The 21,889-nt window shown below is 34.7% G+C and overlaps 1 protein-coding gene across 6 annotated transcripts in view; it reads left to right on the forward strand.

Moving 5' to 3' along the window:
- The window catches only part of NBEA (neurobeachin), a 458,833-nt gene that overhangs the window by 75,740 nt on the left and 361,204 nt on the right, over positions 1 to 21,889 (forward strand). For all 6 annotated transcript variants that reach the window (XM_066176003.1, XM_066175999.1, XM_066176000.1 and 3 more), the window contains exons 2-6: positions 3,530 to 3,761; positions 9,881 to 9,981; positions 10,229 to 10,324; positions 12,647 to 12,768; positions 19,512 to 19,638. In XM_066176003.1, the coding sequence (XP_066032100.1) occupies positions 3,530 to 3,761; positions 9,881 to 9,981; positions 10,229 to 10,324; positions 12,647 to 12,768; positions 19,512 to 19,638 (678 nt within the window). The remainder of the gene's footprint in view (positions 1 to 3,529; positions 3,762 to 9,880; positions 9,982 to 10,228; positions 10,325 to 12,646; positions 12,769 to 19,511; positions 19,639 to 21,889) is intronic.

A 21,889-nucleotide genomic window follows, 5' to 3' on the forward strand; every position in this document is an offset into this window, starting at 1 on the left:
CTGATTTACATTAGAAAGCAAATACAGTTTGAATTATTTCAGTCTGTAGTGAATTATTTCAATCTGTTTTACTGATTCTATATTAGTTTATTAATGTAAGTTAACTAGAATTTAACAATGAATAGTGTTTGAGGAAAGTGAATCAGTCTGTGTTGCACTGCTCCATTCCAGTTGAGACATTACTGGAATTTTTTCCTTGTTTTTAAGTCAAATTTATCAAAATCAAACGGTGGGTAATATATCTAGTCTGAAGGTAGCCTGTCTAAATATTATCACAGAATTTTTGAGGTTGAAACAGGCATCTGGAGGTTCTCTGATCCAACCCTCTTGCAGAAGCCAGGCCAACTAAGGCCAGTTGCCCAGACCTGTGATCACATGGCTTTCGAATCTATCCAGTGATGAAGACTCAGCAGATACAATTTTTCATCCTAGGTTTCCTCCCTGGAAAGAAGGGATGAAAGTAGACACTTCCAGGAGGTGTTTAATTTCATCTTGGGATAGTCATCTAAGAGAGTTCAATTGATTGTCTTCTACAGATGACTGTTTTACTTCTTTGTGTTTTTAACATAATCTCAGAGAGGCTCATCCTGGCCCAGATATATCTGGAAACACAACAACCCAGATTGCTGATGAAGTATGCATGAGTTCCTGATGTTTTCAGAAATAAAAAATCTGCCTGGCTTTCTTGAAAAGAGAATAAAAACTCTACGGAACTAAACTAGAAGACATTTCATAATTCTAAAGAATGACCATAGAAATAGTGTGCTTCTAATCTTGAAAATTTTTTGCCTTCCTTTGGTACACATTATGTGTTTACAAAATATGCAAATATATGATATGCAGTTACAAGTTTTAAATTAAAGTACTAATTACAATTAGGATAATAGTTTTTATTTGAATGTAATTAAATGTCTCAGGAGAACTAAGGAGGTTTCAGTTTATATATTTAGCATTTTAGAAGCTTTTATGTTACAAATTATAAATTGGTATTAGCAAATAATTGATAGAGGAAAAAGTAATTTGAAAGTGAATGAAAAGTATAAATTAGGGTGGAAGCCAAAGCTAGACCCTGCTTACTTGTATTAATTGTCTGAAGATGGAATATGAAAGAAGTCTTTGAATATTTGGATGGGTTTATCCACCAAAAATGTTTGCACAGAATTTCAACTTGCTTATTTTTTAGAGTTTAATTTTAAGTCAATACCAACTGCTTTTAAATAGGTGTCATGGCTTTTCTAAAGAGCATATTACTCTATTCCATCTGGGTGGAGCAAAATTGCTTATCTTTGCTCAAATTGGTCAGTGTCACTTATCAATGGTGGAGTGCTACTTATCTCTCTTCATTGTTTCACTACTTCCATAAAAATGTCTTCTGCTAATAGACCATTAAGAGCTCATCAATGATATTACACATTACAGTGCACTATTGTAAGCTGCTCCACACAAAGAAAAAGAGCCGAACCATCTTAATCTAAATAAAAAAGAGCCACAGTCCCACTAGCTATCCAGTTTTTCCACCGGATCCCTGGAGGAAGACCAAACCCATCTCACCATTACTAAACCCTTTTTTCTTCAACAAGACCATCTCTACTCCAACAGAACCACATCTGCCACTCCAAGAAAACTTACTTTAAACTGCTTCCAACACCCTGACCCACAGGGTGTCAAGTTGTATTTCAAACTCTGTCAAGGTTTTCTAAGATTCCTTGTTTGTTTATTTGTTTGCTTGTTCTTCTGTACTAAAACATCTGTATTTTTATATCCCTAGTAAAAAACTATTATATCTATTCCCAAAATCTTTGCCTAACAGCCTTTTAATTACAAATTTATGATAATTTAGAAAAGAAGAGAAAGGGCTTACATTTTGAGAGACTCCAACCCCCCCTAGCAAATACCTGTCTATCTAAACCAAGACAATAGGCCATAGAATTGCCTTCTATTAAAATTGACTGCTGAAATTATGCACTTAGAAGAGATAATTCTTTGAATATCTTTAATTTTAAACGTGTTATTCAAATTTTAATTATATAACTCCATTAAACAAATAGAACAAAAATTCTTAGAATTATTTTAATATTAATTTATCCCTTTTTTTTTTAATATATTTACAGTTACTGAAATTAGTGTTACTGAAAGCTGAGTGAGTTGGCTTTGTTCTGTCTGGAGAAAAGAAGGCTCCAGGGAGACCTTATAGCACATAAAGGGAGCCTAAGAGAGACCTGGACAGGGGGTGTTCGCAAGGGCATGTACTGATAGGTTGAGGCAGGGAAGGCCTTAAACTGAAGGAGGGAAGGCCTAGATTAGATATTAAGAAGAAGTTCTTTGCTGTGAGTGGTGAAGCACTGGTACAGGTTGCCCAGAGAGACTAACCCAGGCTGGATGGGACTGAGTAACCTGGTCAAATGGAAAGTTCCTGCCCATGGCAGTTGGAACTAGATGATCTTTAAGGTCCCTTCCAACCCAAGATGTTCTGTGATTCCACGATTCAATGAAATTTCACACTGGTATACTTTCAAAATTCTTCAAGGTTACTAGGATAAAGTAGGATGCATGAGAGGCTGTGTTTCCTCCAGAACTGAAAGATGTTTATCCATTAAAAGGGGATTGGTTTTTTTAAATTGAATTTCGTATTCGATTTAGTAGATTGTCTTCAGTTCAGCTTTAAGTTGCACAAATGACTGGTCAAAATTGTTGAATTCCATTCCTGAAGATATATTTGGTCTTGACTGTATCTTTTACTGGTTTGCTTTTCCTTCCCTCCTAGTACATGTCTGGTTGTTGTGCTATTTAATTGGAGCTAAGGACTTTGGATAGTGTTTTGCCAGTATCTGGATAGATAAGTGTCAGGCTGTCATTTCATTAGTACTGCTGTTAACACGCATCTTATCTGAGTGCTTGTTCCTTCCCTGGTGCAGTCTCTCCCTTGCACCAGCCAGTAGGTTTCTTTGACCATATGATGAGCTGATGTGTGGTATAATAATGTAAATTTTCCATGTCTCTGTTACTCTAGAGCAGGTGAGTGGTACTTTTTCCAGGCATGACTGTTTGGGTGGGACAATGGAAAATGCAGTAACGTCTTACAAACACAACTAAGGGCAAATGTTGGCTAAGTTAGTTTTAGTATATTTTTATTTTGAGTAGGCAAATTTCAGAGAATGGTGGAAAAACCTCAATTGCTTCTTGAGCTTTTCAGTTTCTGCACTATATCTGTCTGGGCCAGGCTACCATTACAATTACTTCATAGGAAGGAATACTTCAAATGTATTTTGAATTTATTTTATTGAGATGCTGTATTTGGTGACAAAATTTAAGATAGTGTTTTATGATATTAGTGTTTTTATTTTTTACAAGCTTTGATTTGCATAGTACGATTATTAATTTGCTCTTACAAAGTGTAGCTGTGAGCTTCTCTTATCAAAATTACTTCTCTAACCATGTAAAACATATTCTGTATTGGTCACAATGAAGGTATGAGAGACACTACATTGTGTATTTCACAATGTAATGTTGTTCTTGTTTTCTTTTTTAGCTGGTTGGTGGCGAATTTGATCTGGAGATGAACTTTATAATCCAGGATGCAGAGAGCATTACATGCATGTCAGAGCTTTTGGAGCACTGTGATGTAACGTGCCAAGCAGAAATCTGGAGTATGTTCACTGCAATTCTACGTAAAAGCGTCCGTAATTTACAGACTAGCACGGAAGTTGGCTTAATTGAACAGGTACTGCTGAAGATGAGTACTGTGGACGACATGATTGCAGGTATAAATTGCCAACTGATAAAATAATTATTGCATTCTTGACCTGCCAATGTTTTGTGATTATGGAAGGGTATGGGATGTTTTGGGTTTTACTTAAAGTGGTGTTTTCATTAGTGCTGCTATCAAGTCAGAAGTACTTTTTTATTAATTTTGGGAAAATGGCAAAAATATATTCTTAGTTTGAAATCTCTGTAGATACATTGTGTAAAATAACTGGTTGTTAATTCATTTGAGAAGATGTTGTTTTCTTAGTGATAAAAAAATTAAAATAATTAAAAACAGTGTATTAGATTTTTTTAAGTACAAGGCAATATTTTAGTTTTTATATACATTGGTAATTTTAAATCATGATGTTTAAATTGCTAGATGCATTTTAAACATAACCTCTTCTGACAGCATAAATGATTTTATTCACAGGTTTGAGTACTGGGCATACAGATTATATTAAACAATCATTCCATAATGTATTCCTGTGATCTCTATCATATATTTTCATTTTTTATTTTTGTGGTGAAAGTAGTTCATAATGCTTATATAGTTTGTGACTGATTGTAGGATACATATATTGTGTGGCATTTTTGAAAGATTTCAGAGGTTTACCTTCTGTAATTCTATTATTTTCATTGATGATCTGGTTCCTTACACATACACAGATTTTGTGGAACAGTAAACTATCAAGGATTTCAGACAAGAAGCAAGAAGATGATAACAGTAGGATGAAAACTGGATTACTGCAGAACAATTTTTTCCTTGTTCTTTTTTCTTTCTTTTCAGTGTAAATGTGTTTGTAATGTAAAATATTTAGAAAAGCTACATTCTGTTTTTCAAAGCAAGTCATAATCAACATCTTGTTTAGAAATGTATCTCTAAAGGCTAAAGTCATACCTTTTATGCAAAATACAGTACAGTGAAATTCAGACTGAAGTATAACAGAGCAATATATTCATAAATGATGGTTTTCAACAGATATGTTTTGTCTTACAGTGTTTATAAGTATGGTATGTCAGTGTAAGGGTAAAGATACTCTTTTATTCCATATTAAATATAACACTTTATACGATGAGAACAAGAAATTTCTATCCTAAAATTTTTAGGGTTTTACTCATGGAAATAATGTTCTTACATGAGTAATCACACCAACAAAATTTCTCCAATTTAAGCTCCCATAAGTGGCACTTGTATATGTAGCATACAAACTGTAATGGTACCTCCATTAGAGTTTTTTGGTTGTTTTTTTTTAACTGCCTAGCTAATTGTAGAAATTCGAAATCAAGAGCATGGGATCTGGATTTTAGGAGCATTTTGGAATTCAGAAATCACTCTGAATTTACAGATTATTAATATATACTAGGGGTAGTAAAATTTCTTTTAAAAAATTTAATGGATATTCTACCTCAATAATAATTTTTCTGAGAGTGGTCACACAGTGCTTCAGAAAGAGACCTTCTGCAGAAAAAAACCCTCAGTAAGCTTGTTCTTTGTTATGATTACATGGATGAAGAGAGTACACATGTAATTTAAAATCAGAACTGATAATTGGAATTCTGATGACATTTTAGCTTTGCAGTGTGTTTCCAATTATCTGAATGTCTGAGTGTTCATCTATATATCATGAGCAGGAATTGAACAGAACCACACTTCCTAGGGTTTTTCTCTGATAACTGTAAATAGATAATTTTTTGGACAGGTGTGTTTTTTTTTTTTTTTTGTGTTTTTTTTTTTTTTTTTTTTTTTTTACCAAAAAACCATGTCTTTTTTTTTTTTTTTTTTTTTTTTCCAAGACATGGAAGCAACCAAATGGATCATTTTGCTTTTATCTCTTGATTTCTGTGAGCCCCTTAGTCTCCTTTTATAAGTGGTAATAATATTGGTAAGAAGTAACAAAAAAAGGTAATGTAATAGCTATTTGGATATTAGGTAAAATCAGTGGCAACTAATGCATTATCTTTGTTCCCTAATGTCCTATGCAGATGTTGAGGTCGTAATTGTAGAATTGTTTTGTCTCAAGTATTTCTATGAAGTTCCCAAAGCCAGGGAATAAAGTAAGAAATTTTGTGTTAAAATGATTTTTAACATTAAAGGGAGGAACAAGAGTTGTGTTAATTTTTACTTCTAGGAAGTCAGTACCACTTTTTTCCCAAAATAGTTGCTAATAGTCTGTCAGCCTAATGTTTTGAAATTGGCTTTTATCATCTGTAAAGGGTACAGGTTTTCTGGATTTTGTTTTTGTTATTTGCTTCTCTGGGAGTTGCTTGTTTGTTTTTAGGTCATCTCACTTGTTCCTTTGTGAAACATTTTGATTAGACCTAGATAGGGTTTAAATAGACAAGACAGTCAATAATGTCTGTTTTATGTTCTGACAGCACGCTTTCAGGACCAGTCTAAGTCTGAAGCCACTCTTCTCTGATATTATGATAGTAAGACAGCAGCAAATAAACATGTAGCCAAACTTTATCAATGAGAAGAACTTTTCTGTCTGTTTAGATGAAGAGTCTCAGATTCGTGTGGTACTGAGGACTTTCATGCAACTTCATGCAATTTTACAGATTCTTTGGTGAAGAATAAAAGCTTAATCACTTTAAAAGTCTCAATGGTAATCCAAACGGGCTCAATTTGCTTTCCAGAAGCATCACCTTTCAAAAAAAAAATCTTTGTACTGTGACAATCTGTTATACCAGTATAGTGAATGGCCAGCCATGTTATTGATAGTTAAGCAGAAAATATTTTCATAGATGATTGGTGCTTTTAATTTTTTTTTTTTAACAGCTGCATAGGATCTTCCTTGAGGGACTCACTTTTTACAGTTCTTTGTTTCCAGGTGATGAGTAGTGAAGCAGATCATCTGCTCTGAGGGACTCTTTGTTATACTGTCTGTAGTCCCATTTGAGAAGTCAGAATGATGGATGGGAAAGCCTGGACTCAGAGAGACTAGATGTCTCACCTAAGTCCCGTTTTTTCCCCACAATTCTGTTGTGATGTTGTAGGGAGTTGTTCTGAAATTTCTGGGACTGAATTCTTAAGCATTAAATAGTTCCTAGTTTTCAAGCAACAGTGTTGGGTTTTGATTGCTCTGTCATTAATGGGCTGATAACAAGCTTTCCTCTTTCAACTCATTCCATAAGAAAAACTGCAAAATTTTCACATTTTCTATTTACAGCCTGTAGAAATTAATTTGCATCACCAACAAGGGTTAAAATTCCCAATTTAATGGCCATGTAATATTGAGAGCTTAAGAAGGCATGAGGGTAGTTTCTGGAAGTTTTCTTTCCAATGCTATTTAATATGTCTTCCAAAGTTAATGCCAGACCCTTCATTTTGATATATGTGCATTGTTACTTGAAAGACAGGCAGACATTTTTCTCTTGTATTTTCACATAAGTAACTGAATTAAGCATTCCTTCAAAGTTGCTGGTTAATTTAAAGATCATATGAAAACCGCTCAGTATGAAAATATTCAGAAGGTGCCATTAATAGAAATTAGAAATGTATTAAAAATGAGAAACTGCCTGTTTTCTCCTTCTGGACTTAATATTATTATATATAATCTTATTTCTGAAACAAGATCATGGATTCCAGTTATATATATAATCTCATTTAATATTAAAAAAATCCAGTTGGAGTATGCTTTCTGACCTTTGTCCATTTATAGATGAGTGGATTATTAGGATTTATAAACCAGATGGGGCTGACTCTCTTACGAGATTTCTAATAAGTATGAATAAAGTTATGTAATAATTATTTTTAAGTCTTTATTTTGAAACAAGAAAGAAACCTTCTTTAGAAGAGTTTACAGAAATACGTTTAAATAGCCTTAAGTGCTTCAACTTCCATAGATGTTGTTTGCTTTATCTTTGCTTATTGCCTACTGGGCTTCAATCTTCCAGGTCATTATTTTACCCAGAGTTACATAATTAGGGGAGCTTATGTTTGTTTCTGTCCATCAATGTTTAATTCATTACTTATAAATATGTATTTCTGATGCCTGTAGGTTGTCCACATCTTCAGTAGAAATGAGAATTTTTCTGTGCCATGAGGTAGTACAGGGCTATAACAATGAAACAATGCAGCACATTTTAAGTGATTTTTAGAACTTGCCTATCATTTCTGTGTTTGACTGTATTAATTTGTACTTCATCCCTCTGTTACAAGATTTTTTTAAATGGTGTTCGGACTTTCATCAGTCAACTTTGCTTCTACACAACATTTTTTTCTCTGTAAAGGAAGCAAAATTTGCAGTCCCTTGATCTGAAAAGAAAGCTGAAACTACAAAAAAGAAATTGGGAAATTCTCAGCCAAAAATTCTTATTCACTTGTGCTTATTTACTTTTCTGAGTTTTCAGTGTGACTGTTTCCAGTTTCTGATCATGTATAAGATGTGCCAGCTTCACATTGCAGGCTGGAGACTTCAGTGAAGGGGGGGGCAGGCAGTAGGGGACCTGAGTTATAGAATTCACCACCATGAAAGACAAGGCATTTAGATTTTGTAGGTGTATTTTGTTTTCCCTAATTCTGTCACAAATATACGTGGCATTCTTTTTAAAGAGAAGATTAAAGCAATGGGGGGGGGAGGGGGTGGCAGAAATTCTATACTTGGATATTAGGACTATATTCCGAATTTATGATGAAAATGTCTGCTAAGTTGCAATGCTTTTCTTTTGCCTTTCCTGATATGCATTTTCACTCACCAAACAGTTTACTATGCCTTCTGTAAATTAAATGATATTTCATTCTTCACACATGCCTTTTGCTTGCTAAGGATCAGAGGCTAGTTGCATTGGGGAAAAAGCTAAATAAATATTAATGCTCAAAACCATATATATATGGATCTGCGAAGAGAACTTGTTTTAAGACAAAATATGAATATGAAATGTCTTTGGAAAGAATTGTTTCTCCTGAAGACTACTCTTTGTCAGTAAGAGTCATCCTTTCACTAATTAACAAGTATAACGTCCAGTCCTGCAAATAAAATAATAACTTACATGTAGATTGTTACATCTTCTACAAGTTTTAGCAGGGAGACAGGAGGAGGGTGGGGGAATTCTGTGATTGTTGAACAGATTGGGTAAGTGTGCTGATTCTGTTATGTCATAGCTCTTTTGTTTTGAAAACTCTGGACTTCACTATTTGATTTTTGAATTAAATTCTTATGCCTCATCTGTGAATATGGGCAAATTGGTTTACCTCCTGCTAGAGGAACTTGTAATTCTTATACTGATAAGAATTTTATTCCGGAAAAATTTTTTTCCAGAAAAAAGTGTGAAGTATAAGAAAAGGTTCAGCGTCCAACAAGCTAACACATTCTTAAAATCAGTTCTTTTAAAATAAAAATTCAAGCACTATCAGTTATTTTAAACCTCATAGTCTCTGAAAAGAAGACTCTGTTTAGTGTTCTTACTGTAAAAGTTTGAGTTTTGAGATGTTGTAGTGAAAGCTGTATTCCATAAACCTGTTAGCAATTTTGATCTCTTCTTTTTATTGTGCTCTTTCATTATTTTCTTGCTATGATTTTTGTTTGTTTGTTTTCCTTATGGGTTTTTTGTTGTTTTGATATTGTTTGGTTTGATTGCTGGGCTTTTGTTTGATTGGTTTTGTGAGGCTTTTGTTGGTTTGGGTTTTTTTGCAGGGGCCAGAGGGAGATGTTGTTTTTCTTTTTTTTTTCTCTGGCCTTTTGTTACAGTAGAGATCAGAAGCATTATAGCAAAAGCATGAGAAGTGTCTGTAGCAAGAATGGGGGAATGATACAAATTAGAGTATAAAATGCCGGATTTAGGTTAATGTAAAGTGTCTTAGAGCTCAAAATTTTTTGAATATTGCTAACTTCAGAGAAAAGAAGGAACTCTTACCACAAAAATATACACCAAGAAGGACAAGTTAATAATGTGAGATCCATGTTGTAAAATGTGAAGAATTAATGCTCCATGAATGTAATACTTCTTTCAAAGTATTGAAAAATGCAAAATTTAACATGAAATCCTATGTAAAACATTCAGTACAAGTAAGTTGGATTTTTAGAATATGTGAATACATTTACTTTTAGAGGTATTAATTTTTTCAGGTTTTTTTTTAATGTATCAAAGCAATGAAATTCAGAGTTCAGAATAACTTTATTTTCCTTTGAAGATCTCCTAGTTGATATGTTGGGGGTTCTTGCCAGCTACAGCATCACTGTCAAGGAGTTGAAGCTTTTGTTCAGCATGCTTCGAGGCGAAAATGGAATCTGGGTAAGCTGTGATCAGATTAAGCATTAAGTGTCATCCCATTAGAGCCTGAAGTTAACATAAAATATCTCCTGGGACATATAAACTTGAATTTGTTTTCTCATGACTGGACATATGTTCAAGAAGTATTTTTGCTAACTATTTTAGAGTTAATTTGTTCTGTTGTTTGAAAACTGTCCACTTTCCGTTGTAGCCTAGAGAGTACAAAAATGGTTGTATTGACTTTTGTACAATTTTCTTTTTTTCACAGCCAAGACATGCGGTTAAATTATTATCAGTCCTTAATCAGATGCCACAGAGACATGGGCCTGATACCTTTTTCAACTTCCCAGGCTGTAGTGCTGCAGTAAGTTTTCAACCAAAATACTACAATTTCAGGAACTAATAAATAGCTCCTCATTTGCATTTCCCTTCATTTGGTTTCAGAAATACTTAGAAAGGAAATGAGAGAGAAAATACATGTTTGAGTAGTGTAGGCATTGCCTTCCACAGACTTACAAAGTAGCTGTGTCGTCGAGAAGTTGCACTTGTGGGGTTGGAATATGAAGCAGCAGATTTTGGTCTGGGGAAGTTACTGTGAAAGGGAAATTTGAAAGTTCCAAAGAACAGTGTTATTTTATTAGAATAATCAATATTTTATAAAGGAGAGAGTTGAGGAAAATCAAGCAATGAAGTTGTCCATATCATCACAGTTTACAGTGACTGCTTAGTCATAAATTTTATTATTAAGTTTTCATTTTGTCTGAATTCCATCAAGACATTGGAGATAATTTACAATAGTGAAATTGTATTCCTTTCCAAACCTTCCCAAGAAAATATTCTCTCTTCCATTCATCGCATATACCTTCAAACCCCCCCCCCCAAAAAAAAAAAATAAATAAAAGTATTGTGTACAGATTTATAGATTACTGAGAGAGTAAATACAAGTGGTTAATACTGGGAAATAGAAATCTGAGGTAGAGTTCCATTCTGGAATGGAATGGTATAGGCTCAGGTAGAACGTGGGGTCTTCTAACAGAAAATAACCCTGAGATTCCTGTTTTCTCACGCCAGTGCATGAAGGCTGCTCTACCTGCATTTCATCCATCAGTGGCACTGATAAATTTCTTTAAGCCCAAACCAATACATCCATTCCTTGTGAACAGACTTGTGTCAGAGTGGCAGTTTGCATCGGGGGTGTAAACTGGCTGATAATCACTGGTTTCCACCTGGGTTATTTTTTGCTAGATTACTTCTTTGATCTTGTTTGATATCCAGCCTTATAAACAGATGTGTCAGCAAAATGCATAAAGTGCATTGTGTAAATAATTAATTACTAAATTTTGGAAGAGAAAGTTTCATTATCTCCTGCTAAATTAAAACCACAGTTAACCTCTCTTACAAATATATGCACCAGCTATTGCAGAGTATGAGTATTTACAGTGATACATAGTACTTTGACATTTCTAGGCTTCAGAGGAAAACTCTGATGAAATTTCTCTCTTAATTTCTTATCAGAAGTTCAAAAAAGGTTTTGCAGGAGAAGAATTTCAAATATTCCTTCCTGTCCAAAGATGTGCATCAATATCAGGAGTTCTTGATTGAAATGCAGAGCCTCTTTCCTTTGTTTGGATCCTTCTAGGATCTTGTTTCACATACTACTGATGATGGACTGCACACTTTTCAACCAAGGAATATGAGTTTCAAATTTACACTTCTTTATTACTAAATATTGGATTACACCATGAAGTTCTGGAGAGGTTGCATCCTCTGAAGTGGACTTTGGGCAGAAATTTATAAAATTACCCCCAAAACAAAGCATTTCATTAGAAGAAAGAGACTGGACAGGACCTAGTTCACTAGCACTGAGTTTGTTTTCAGGTGTGATGCACAATGTTGACATCAGACAGAGAAACAGCATAACTTTTAATCAGCATGATAAATATCAGGTTGGCCCTCTTTAAAGTTAAATGCATGCTCCTTGTATATCCAGGACTGCAGTGGCAGTATGAAGGAGCCAAGAGATTACTGAACTGGTCTACGGATATGCTGCTGAGGGCTGCTTCATTTTCCCAGCTGCAGGGCCCTTCCCAGTATTGTATTTCATCTCTGCCAGTCTGTGCAGGGGGCATGTTAGTCACTCCAGTTGGAGGACACCTTGTGCTGGTGGTAGTACTTCTCCCAGGTGTTGTTCCCATTTGTCATCAAGCAGCTCTTCTGCTTCAGGCAGGAAACTGCCTCACAGGAGGCAGGAGCCATATCCCAAAGGTGTTTCTTGAAATGTTTAGTTTTAACAATGAATCTCAATTTTCTGATCTGTTGATTAATTTGATTTTGTATTTAAGTTTATTGATGAGGTTAATAATTATTAAAAGCTGAATTAATTGTTTAATTTCTGCAGAAGTAATTTTTCTGGTTTTGTTCTCTTAATATTGTCTATTCACAAATCTAATTTTGTGTCCTCTATTGATAGAATTTATGTAGTTGAAAGTTAAGGTATTTTAAAATAGATAGAAAAGTAATGCATTAATTCAAAAGCACTGTCTAAAGGTTTTTTCTATATTTCATATTTGAAAAATAAAGCAGATCTACTGATCTGGAATGACACCGGATTTAAGAAAGGCATTACTTTTCATAGTATTTCTCAAAAACCTAATTATTTGTTTCTTTTTTATTTCCCTCTCTCCAGGCAATTGCATTGCCTCCTATTGCTAAGTGGCCTTATCAAAATGGGTTTACTCTTAACACCTGGTTTCGTATGGATCCACTAAACAATATCAATGTAGATAAGGATAAACCCTATCTCTACTGGTAAGTAGCTTGTAATGCTGCACTTAAGGTTTGTTCTGGCTTCCTAACAACAGTTAATCTTTCTCATTCTTTTTACCCCTGACATGCTTTCCCCCTGCCCCTGCCAAATATCTGCAGATTTTAATGGCTGCTCACTGTATGCAAACTCTTAGAAAACCATCTGTCCTTTTCACTTTGCAATTCATAAATTCATGGATTCAAGACATGTGCCTTGTAGATAAACCATAAAATCTAGTGTTGTGGTTTCTTTAGGAATTCTAAAATATATTATTTCTTAGAGCTTTAAATGGGGAGTGTTGTCATATTTTCTGTTTGATGATAAAGATTCTCAGCTAATGTCAGTGCTGCAAAATAAATCTTTTAAACTCTGAGTGCAGTTTGCACGTTAGCTAAAGGTAATAGAAAGTAGATCTACGTATATAAAAATGGCTTGCTGATCACCAGTTCCCCAAAAATGTGAAAATTTAATGTGAATGTAATGCACATAAAATAAAATTAATATACTGGTCTCAGAAGGAAATCACAGAATCACAGAATATGTTGAGATGGGAGGGACCCATCAGGATAATTGAGTCAAACTCAGGCCTGCACAGGTCCATCCCCATCACAACATGTGCCTCAGAGCATTGTCCAAACATTTCTTGAACTTTATCATGCTTCGTGCTGTGATGCTTCCCTGGGGAACCTTTTCCAGTGCCCAACCACCCTCTGAGTGAAAAACCTTTTCCTGATATCCAACCTAAACCTCTTCTGACACAGCTTCAGGCCGTTCTCTCAGGTCCTGTCACTGTCAACACAGAGAAGAGACCAGTGCCTGCCCCTTCTCTTCCCCTCACAAGGAAGACGTAACTGCAATGAGCTCTCCCCTCAGTCTCCTCTTCTTCAGGCTGAACAGACCAAGTGACCTCAGCTGTTCCTCATACAGCTTCCGTTCAAGGCCCTTCACCATTCTTACGGCCTTCCTTCAGGCATTCCCCAATAGTTTAATGTGTTTCTAATATTGTGGCACCCAGAACTGCTGCCAGCACTCGAGGTGAGGCCTCCCCAGTGCTGAGCAGAGGGGACAATCCCCTCCCTTGCCTGTCTGGTGATGCTGTGCCTGATGTACCCCAGGACAGGGTGGGCCCTCCTGGCTTCCAGGGCACTGCTGACTCATATTTGACTTGCCACCAGCCAGGACCCCCAGGTCTCTTTCCATGGCGCTGCTTTCCGGCATTTCATTTCCCAGTCTGTTTGTCCATCCAGGGTTTTCCCATCCCAGGTGCAGAATCCAGCACATGCCCTTCTTGAACTTCGTATGGTTAGTGCTTGCTCAATCCTCTTATTTCTCAGAGTCTCTCTACAGGGCTTCCTTGCCTTCAAACGGGTCAACAGCTCCTCCCAGTTTTCTACTATCTGAAAACTTGATTTTATCCCTTCCAGTCCTGCTTCCAAGTCATCTATGAAAATGTTGAAAAACACAGGGCCTAAGATGCAGCCCTGGAGACTTTGTCATGACACGAGCAATGCAAATTATTATTTTCTTATTATATAGTAGATTAAGCCAAGTTATGGAAGAATATCCATCTGGACTTTACACATGTTTCAGACTTTGCCACATGAAAGCTTGTATCACACCCAACCAAGAGAAAGATAACAAAGCCAACATTTATTTTCTTCAAACCCACTTTTTGGTCATGCAATATCTTTTTCTGTTTAACTAGGTGAAAAATGTGTTATATAAATAACGTTTTAAGTGAGTGCACTGCCTTTGTGGTGTGAAACAGCAGTTACATCAGCTCAGCCATGAAATGGTTGAAAACTGATTCTTAAAACTGGATAAGAGAAGCAAAGAAATGCTTTCACTTTTGCCAGATGTGAGGGAAAATTGCTGCTGTTCTGTTATTAGGGACATGTTAAGCCCTTCTTCAAGAACTGTAAGCCAATTATTTTTTTTTCTAAAAAAAATATTTTTAATTATCTCTGAGGATGATGTTGGGCAGCTGCTGACAGTCTATTAACACTTGTGTGTTGGGGCAGTGTTGTAGCTATCTTCCCAAATATAAACTGAATGTGTGTAAACAATCCTGGAAGAAAATTAGAAGTCTGACATTTGCATGGACAATAAGTAACAACAAGGCAGAGCAGTCAAACTCAAAGGGTAAGGTTCAGACCTCTGTAGCAGAAATTTTAGTATATGCCAGCCAATGTCATATACCTAGCAGTGGATAATGGGTGCCGTGCTTATTGCATGGGCAGTCATATGTTAGAAAGCAGGAATTACAGCAGGATGTTAAGGACTGCTGTAGGTTACCAACTGACCATAAAATCCATTTCCATTGCTCTAGCTGAAAGAGCTAATGTGATCTTTTTAGGCTAGTCTAAACAGAGATGATAATCAATGTGATGTGATTCCCTCCCTGAAATCTTGGCAAAAGCATTACTGGAGTGTCATTTACAGTTAAGAATTGCTGCTTCTTTTTAAGAGACCATGGGAAAAACTGGTACTATTCAGAAAACACTTGGGACTGAACTGTCCCATGGAAAACACATTTTATAATGATTGATTTTTTTAAATCTGAGATCCAGTGGGTAGACTGCAAAATAGGAAAATTCAAATTTTTATATACACAGTACTATGGCCACCATAAGAATTATAAGACATAGTAAAAATAATAATAATAGTGATAATAATAATTATCATAATTCGATAGATTTTTGGAAATGTTCTTTTATAAATAAGGTCTAGATTCTTTGTCATAAGGACACTGCAAATTTACATAGTTAGGGCTAACCTTAAGCACACTCAACTGGGAAGTCTCCATCCTCTAAATCACTTTATTGTTTCTGCTAAAAAAAAGGAATGGGTGACATAATTATTAACTAAGGCCTGTAATTAGATATGATCAATCCAGATGCTAAAATTGATTTCTAGAGGATTTTTTTTTTTTTTTTTTTTTTGTGTGTGTGTGTGTGTGTGTTTTATTTTTTTATCTTTTAAGAGGTGCTTTCTTTCAGATTATGTATCAGGTTCTGTAAAAGAATTAGAAGGTGAACTGAGGCTGAATTGTCATAATTGTTTTTTGTCAATAATAATAAAACATCCCTAGTACTTCCACAAGCATTAAATGGAAAAATGGCAAAAATTTCTGAAAGTGCATTCTACATTTTAGTTTTACAGATGTAGAGAGAGGGATGAAAGAAAAAAAAGAAAACCTAACCAAAAATCAAGCTGTCTAGTGTTTCAGAACTTCTCTAGGGTTTATGATACTAGAGATAATACAGAACAGTTGCAAAAGCATATAGTGGAATTCCAAACTTAGTAGAAAGCAAATTTCACCCACAGTTTTCAGGCAAGAATGAATTAATATCTTCTCAATATTTATACTATGATCATATGTTAAATTGCTCATAAAATCCTAAGCTAAAGAAATGGAATCCCTAAAGAGTGCCACTGGTGGATGGAAGAATGCTCTCTTCCTATGGAAGTGTAATAACATTCAGTAGATGCTTTGAGAAACTAGCTGAAATGAAACATAATTATAAAGATTAAATGAACAAACTGTAGTAAAATAGTGTTCCAGCTGCTATGGGAAGTAATTTAAGGCTCATAGAACCATATGGCTGTTGATGGTACTGATCTTGTTGTCTCCATGCATTTTATCTTTGGATGTGGCAAGTTCTGCACATGTAGGTCATTGGTAAGAGAATTTCTTTGCAATATCCTAGAGACTAGTCCTAGCCTACATTACTTTTGGCTAGAAAGAATATGTCAAGATTAATATTATATAATATTATGTTGAGGTAAACAGAACACAAATGAGTACTCAGTTTCTTCACTACTGTTGTATTGTAATTCCAATTAATTTGGAGGAAATAAAAGTGAAATCCTGGTTAAGTTTCATGTTTATTAAATCATTCATTCTATTTCAAGGCAAAGAGCTCTGCTAAGAAATGAGCAGTTTTTTCATTATTTCATTGCTTTCTCATGTTCGTGTGCTGAACTCAGGAAGTTACACACATAAGGACAACTCAGTGTTTAAAAATTTCAGGAAATAGTCTGATTTGACTGTAGTGGAGATAAAATCAGCCCATTAACCAGCAAGGATAGGAAAGGGGTACAATTGAAAATGTAGACATTTCTTCAAGATATATTCTTTATTTCAAAATGCTTTCTAGCTCTTGTTCAAAGTAGTAGGATGCATTTTACATAGTGATAATAATGGTTTATCAGGTAAAAAACTGATGATATTTACAATGGTTGGTTGTTGGTAATTTAAGAGAAATTATTATATCTGACATCTCTAAGCAAATAATACAACATCATATGCCAGAACGTAGTAAATCTCTGTATTATTTTAATATCCTTCAGAATGGCATTCTGTTAAATGAAACCATTTAAGACTGTAAAGATGACTTACATTGCTGAGAAACAGATTTGGCATTATGGGAGTTGCAGTTACCCTCTGAAAAGTTCTTTGAGTGGCATAAGGCACTAAGGAGATAAATCAAAGTCTCAAACAATCTCACAACATGTTCAATCGCTCTTATTGTAAGGGCTGTATTTTAAGCTTTTTAATGTTCATTTTATTGCTCAGAATTCAGCACTGTGGTCGTGGAGGTTGTGTAAATGGGTAATGTGTATATGAATGATATTCTTCCATGAGGCTGTTCACTGCTCCTTTCATTGAGGGGTTTAGCTGCCTATGGGGTCATTGTGGAAGCCAGATCATTGGCATGATCCAGGTTAAAAATAGTCTTCAAAAGATGCAAGGGCATGGCCATGTTATAAAGTGTTTTCACTGTTGAAGTCAGTGGCAATGGACAGCATGTAATATTTCTCTTCATTCTTAGGTTATATCTTAGATTTATTTAGAGAGGACATTTTATGTTTATTAAAGAAGAGGGTTTTTTTTTTCTTTTTTTCAAAGAGAGTTCTGTGGAAGCCCTTATTAAAGCAGTAGCAGGGAATAATGCTCCTTTTCAGTACAGCAGCTTGAGGGGAGAGAGAACTGTGTACAATGTAGAGAAGCAGATGAATGAAGTAGACACAGCCTGAATTTGAGAAAAAAAAAATATATATACTATATATACTTCAAGACTGGAAGTAGGAACTTCTGTGCATGGATTAGTTAGGGTGCAGACAAATAATCTAGAAGGTGTTATCACACAGGTTCTGTTTACTCTGTTTTTAAAATTAAAGCATTCTAGTTCATTACAACAAATGTGGCTTTTTAGAATTTGAGAATTTAAATGTCTCTTTTTAACCTCCTTTACCTCCTTTAACCTCCTTTACAAATGCCCTCATGGGAGATGAGTGTCTAAGCCCTGATCATCTCAGGGTATAATCGCAACAACTATCTTGTAAAGAGTTTATTTTTTTCATAGGGTCATGGCTTGTCAACTATTTTTTTGACAGTGAGCAAAGAGGAAAATCTGATTCTGTCCTGAAATAATGCACACATATTGATTTAAGTGTAAGTTTTTTGAAGATGGAATAGGTTCCACAAATATGCAAATTTTTCCATATTAAAATCAAGATTGTCTATGTGTAGTAGGATAGACTAAAAATATACTATTTCAGCAGCTGTTAAAGAAAATGAAATTTAGAATTAGTGTTTGCATGTTACTTTCATTTCTTAATATTCCTAGAGAAAAAGTAGTAAAAAAAAAAAAGTAGAAAAAGTAGAAAATGTTGCAACAAAGAAACCATTTAAAGCACTATTACTCCAATAATGTAGAATTATTTTATAAGTTAGCCACATTAAGAGAATGAGAATGTATTAACTGGTGGACTACAGGACTTTGCAGAAATGCTCAAAATTAGTAGGGGTTTTTCCTTATACTTGAAAAGCTTTCACTTCTAGATTTTGTATTTCAGCCGCTGGTTATTTATTAAGTAAAAGTCTAGAAGTTGTATGCAGTGAGCTCCATATTATTGATAGCAAATTGCTCTTCATTGTACTTAGCTTTTCAGAAGTGATTACATAGTATAGCTGTGGATATGGACTTGCCTTTTTTTAATTGTTCTGTGAATGTCATTCATGAACTTTCACCAGTTACCTTTTCAAAATGTTTTTTTTAAGAAGTCCAGAATTGCTCTTTCAAAAGCTTGTGATTTCAAATATAAGTGGAGAAAAGTATGAACTTTCTGCATTATCTGTCTTTATGATACTTGTCACAAGAAAGCTTGGAAATCCTTGTTAAACTTTCTTTCTTAAAATTGCAGTCCTTTATCCGTTTGACAAATGAAAATAAATCCACAACTCAGATGATCAAAACTTCATATATCATTAACATAAGTTATTCATGTCTTGAAAAATAATTCTTGTGCATGATAATTGTTTTGAATCCCAATTTGTATGTCATACCAGTTACATTGTTCTCTGAACCCTCCCCCCCCCCCCCCCCCCCCAAATTGCAAGGCATCTCACAATTGTTCTGTAATGGATATTTCTTCACAACTTTAATCAGATGTGTTATTTTAAATGATGATTAATTAAGAAACTGAGGGTGAAACGCAATAGATAAAATATTTACTATCTTGGATTTTAGAAAAAGTACTGATTTTTAAACTGTAGCCTGGAATCAATTAAGTGCTGAAGGTAAGTAGCTCCCCAAAAAGAATGTTGGAAGAAAATTAAATTCACCATTTCAGGTACAAATTTATTTTCTTTTTCATGGCAGTTTAAAGTAGTATTTGGACCTTTTATAATAAAATAATTTCCCTTTTCCCAATTTCTTTCATAATTCTTTCTTTTCAGTTTCCGCACTAGCAAAGGGGTTGGATATTCTGCTCATTTTGTTGGCAACTGCTTAATAGTTACATCGTTGAAGTCAAAAGGCAAAGGTTTCCAGCACTGTGTGAAGTATGACTTTCAGCCACGAAAGGTAAGCAAAGTGGTGTTCACAGTAAAGAATAACTCTGAAGATGTGACAATGGGCTTCTGGGAGGAGTGCTAAAATCCCTTTAGCGCCATAGTGTTAATCGTAATTTCTTGTTTACAAGTAACTACTCTTGTGTTCATGCAGAGTTACAGTTCAGAATCAATTCAAAAAATGTAATTTATAGTGTAACGCTTCTATAAAGTCGGCTTGTTTTTCAAAACTACTGCTTGATTGACTTCAGATAGAGAAGAAATTTGAGTATTTGTAAAATGGCTACATTTCATTACTTAAATATCATCATTCTGTTTCTGAGAAGCGTGTACTTGGTAACTTTGTTGCCAAGGTCTTGAAAAATTTTGCTGGCACTGCTAGAGTTTCATTATCTGATGCTGTATGATATAAGGCTCTGAACTGTCTTCTGTTTCAGTGCTGTTTTAGGATTTCTCATTTTTCATGGTAAATCTTGATTACATCTCTAAATCATTTTAGTGTTTATTTCTACTCTGTGCCTAGTAGTCCTAGGGGAACAATGATTTTGTGGCCTTTGGTGTTGCAGGTAGTTGACTGAAGCATTGACTTTTTCTGTCCAGCAAGCATTATATGTTTGTCTCTGATATCAGTCTTGAGTATATTTTGCTCATTTCTTTTTTTTTTTAATGGGCTTAGAATTTGTATACTGAATTTCAGTGCTTGAATTTTTTTTTTTCTCTGAGAAACCAATCTCTTAAGGAGGGAATGCCGTTGTTCACACATCAACTTAATGTTCAGCTTTTTCTCTTGGTGTGTATTTGTGGTTCAAAATCACAGATTCTAATTTTGTCATGTAGCTTTGAGATCTCTTGTGGTTTTCTTAAAACAAAGTAATGTCTTTCTCTTCCACTTCACTGGGGGTTGTATAAAGCTTTATAAACACATATCTGCTGAGTCTACTGGAGTGAATCAGTTCTGTTTTTCACGTTTTTCCAATTTTATAGCCAGAAAAGTATTTTGATGACAGTTCAATTTTCATTAAAATAGCGCATCTGAATCTAGGAACAAATGTAATTTTTAACTTTTGTATTTTGTTATTGTTAATCATCTTTTGGGTCCTAGCTGATCTTTACTTGTTGATGAAGAAATAGTCTTTCATATTTCAGCCAGATATGCTTTTGGTAATTTTTAATGCGAATGACTAGTTTTCTTTGTGCCAACTCAGGAAATTTTTAGCTTTTGCTCTTGCAAATGAAAATAACTAATTCTGAAGTACTGGTACCTGGGTATCTCTTTATATGAATACCGGTTTCAAATCAAAATCAGCTGATCTGCTGAATTACATAAAAATATAACTCCCAAATTAGTTTTACATATCCCAAAGTTCATGCTTCGTACACTTTGGGTCATGTCAGATTTAGAAATTCTTTTAAATATTCTAGAGTTTTTCTATCATTAACTTCTGTTCACATGCATGTGTTCAAGTACATAATGCATAGTGGAGGAAATAAAGCCTGTCTAATATAATTCTTGGCCCTAACAACTCAAAATTTATCCTGTTTAACATGCAAATTGATTTTTTTCATGTTGTTTAGATACGACATTGGTTTCCCTGTACAAGATTTGATTGTGTAGATATATATTCAAAAAATGTGTACAAATTTATAAAGCAGCTAACTGTCCTAATGCTAACTTGAGAGGTGTGATTTTTTGCCATCAGATGTACCGTTCCCTAGACATTTGCTTACACACACAGGCATTGAAACAGTAGATTTTTTCAGAAGCATCATCCTCAAGAAACTTCTGAATAATGTGGTTTGAGGGTTTTTAAAATTTTTAGTTGAATCCCAGTAAAGTAATAAATTCAAATCATCTGGTGAAAAGCTTTATGTAGGAAGATGTGAGTTGCTCTGTTCATGTGAAGATCTTCCTGCTATGTCATATGACCCCACTCACAGTATATTATGTAATTTTAATTTATGACTTTAGGATGTTCCAAGTGGTTACTTTAGGTCTCAATTGGTGTGTTTTATAATATTGTAAAAGCAAGCATTTATAAAAATATATGGAGAAATTTGGTTATCGTATCCCTAAATAGAAAATGTGGGTGTAGTATAATAGCCTGACGTCTCAACAGAGCTGAACTAGCTTTGGTAATGCTGTTTTAATATGTCTATACTGCTTTTTTGGGACTCCAAGTTGAGATTTTTATGTAAGTAACCCCCAGTGTTTTTGCTCCCTCGAGTTTCAGCCTCAGTTCTTGTAAAACTGTAACAGGAAAGCA

Source organism: Chamaea fasciata, unplaced genomic scaffold (genome assembly GCF_029207755.1).
Source record: "Chamaea fasciata isolate MVZ Bird 193981 ecotype frontalis unplaced genomic scaffold, bChaFas1.0.hap1 SCAF_2, whole genome shotgun sequence".
Classification (NCBI taxonomy): domain Eukaryota; kingdom Metazoa; phylum Chordata; class Aves; order Passeriformes; family Sylviidae; genus Chamaea; species Chamaea fasciata.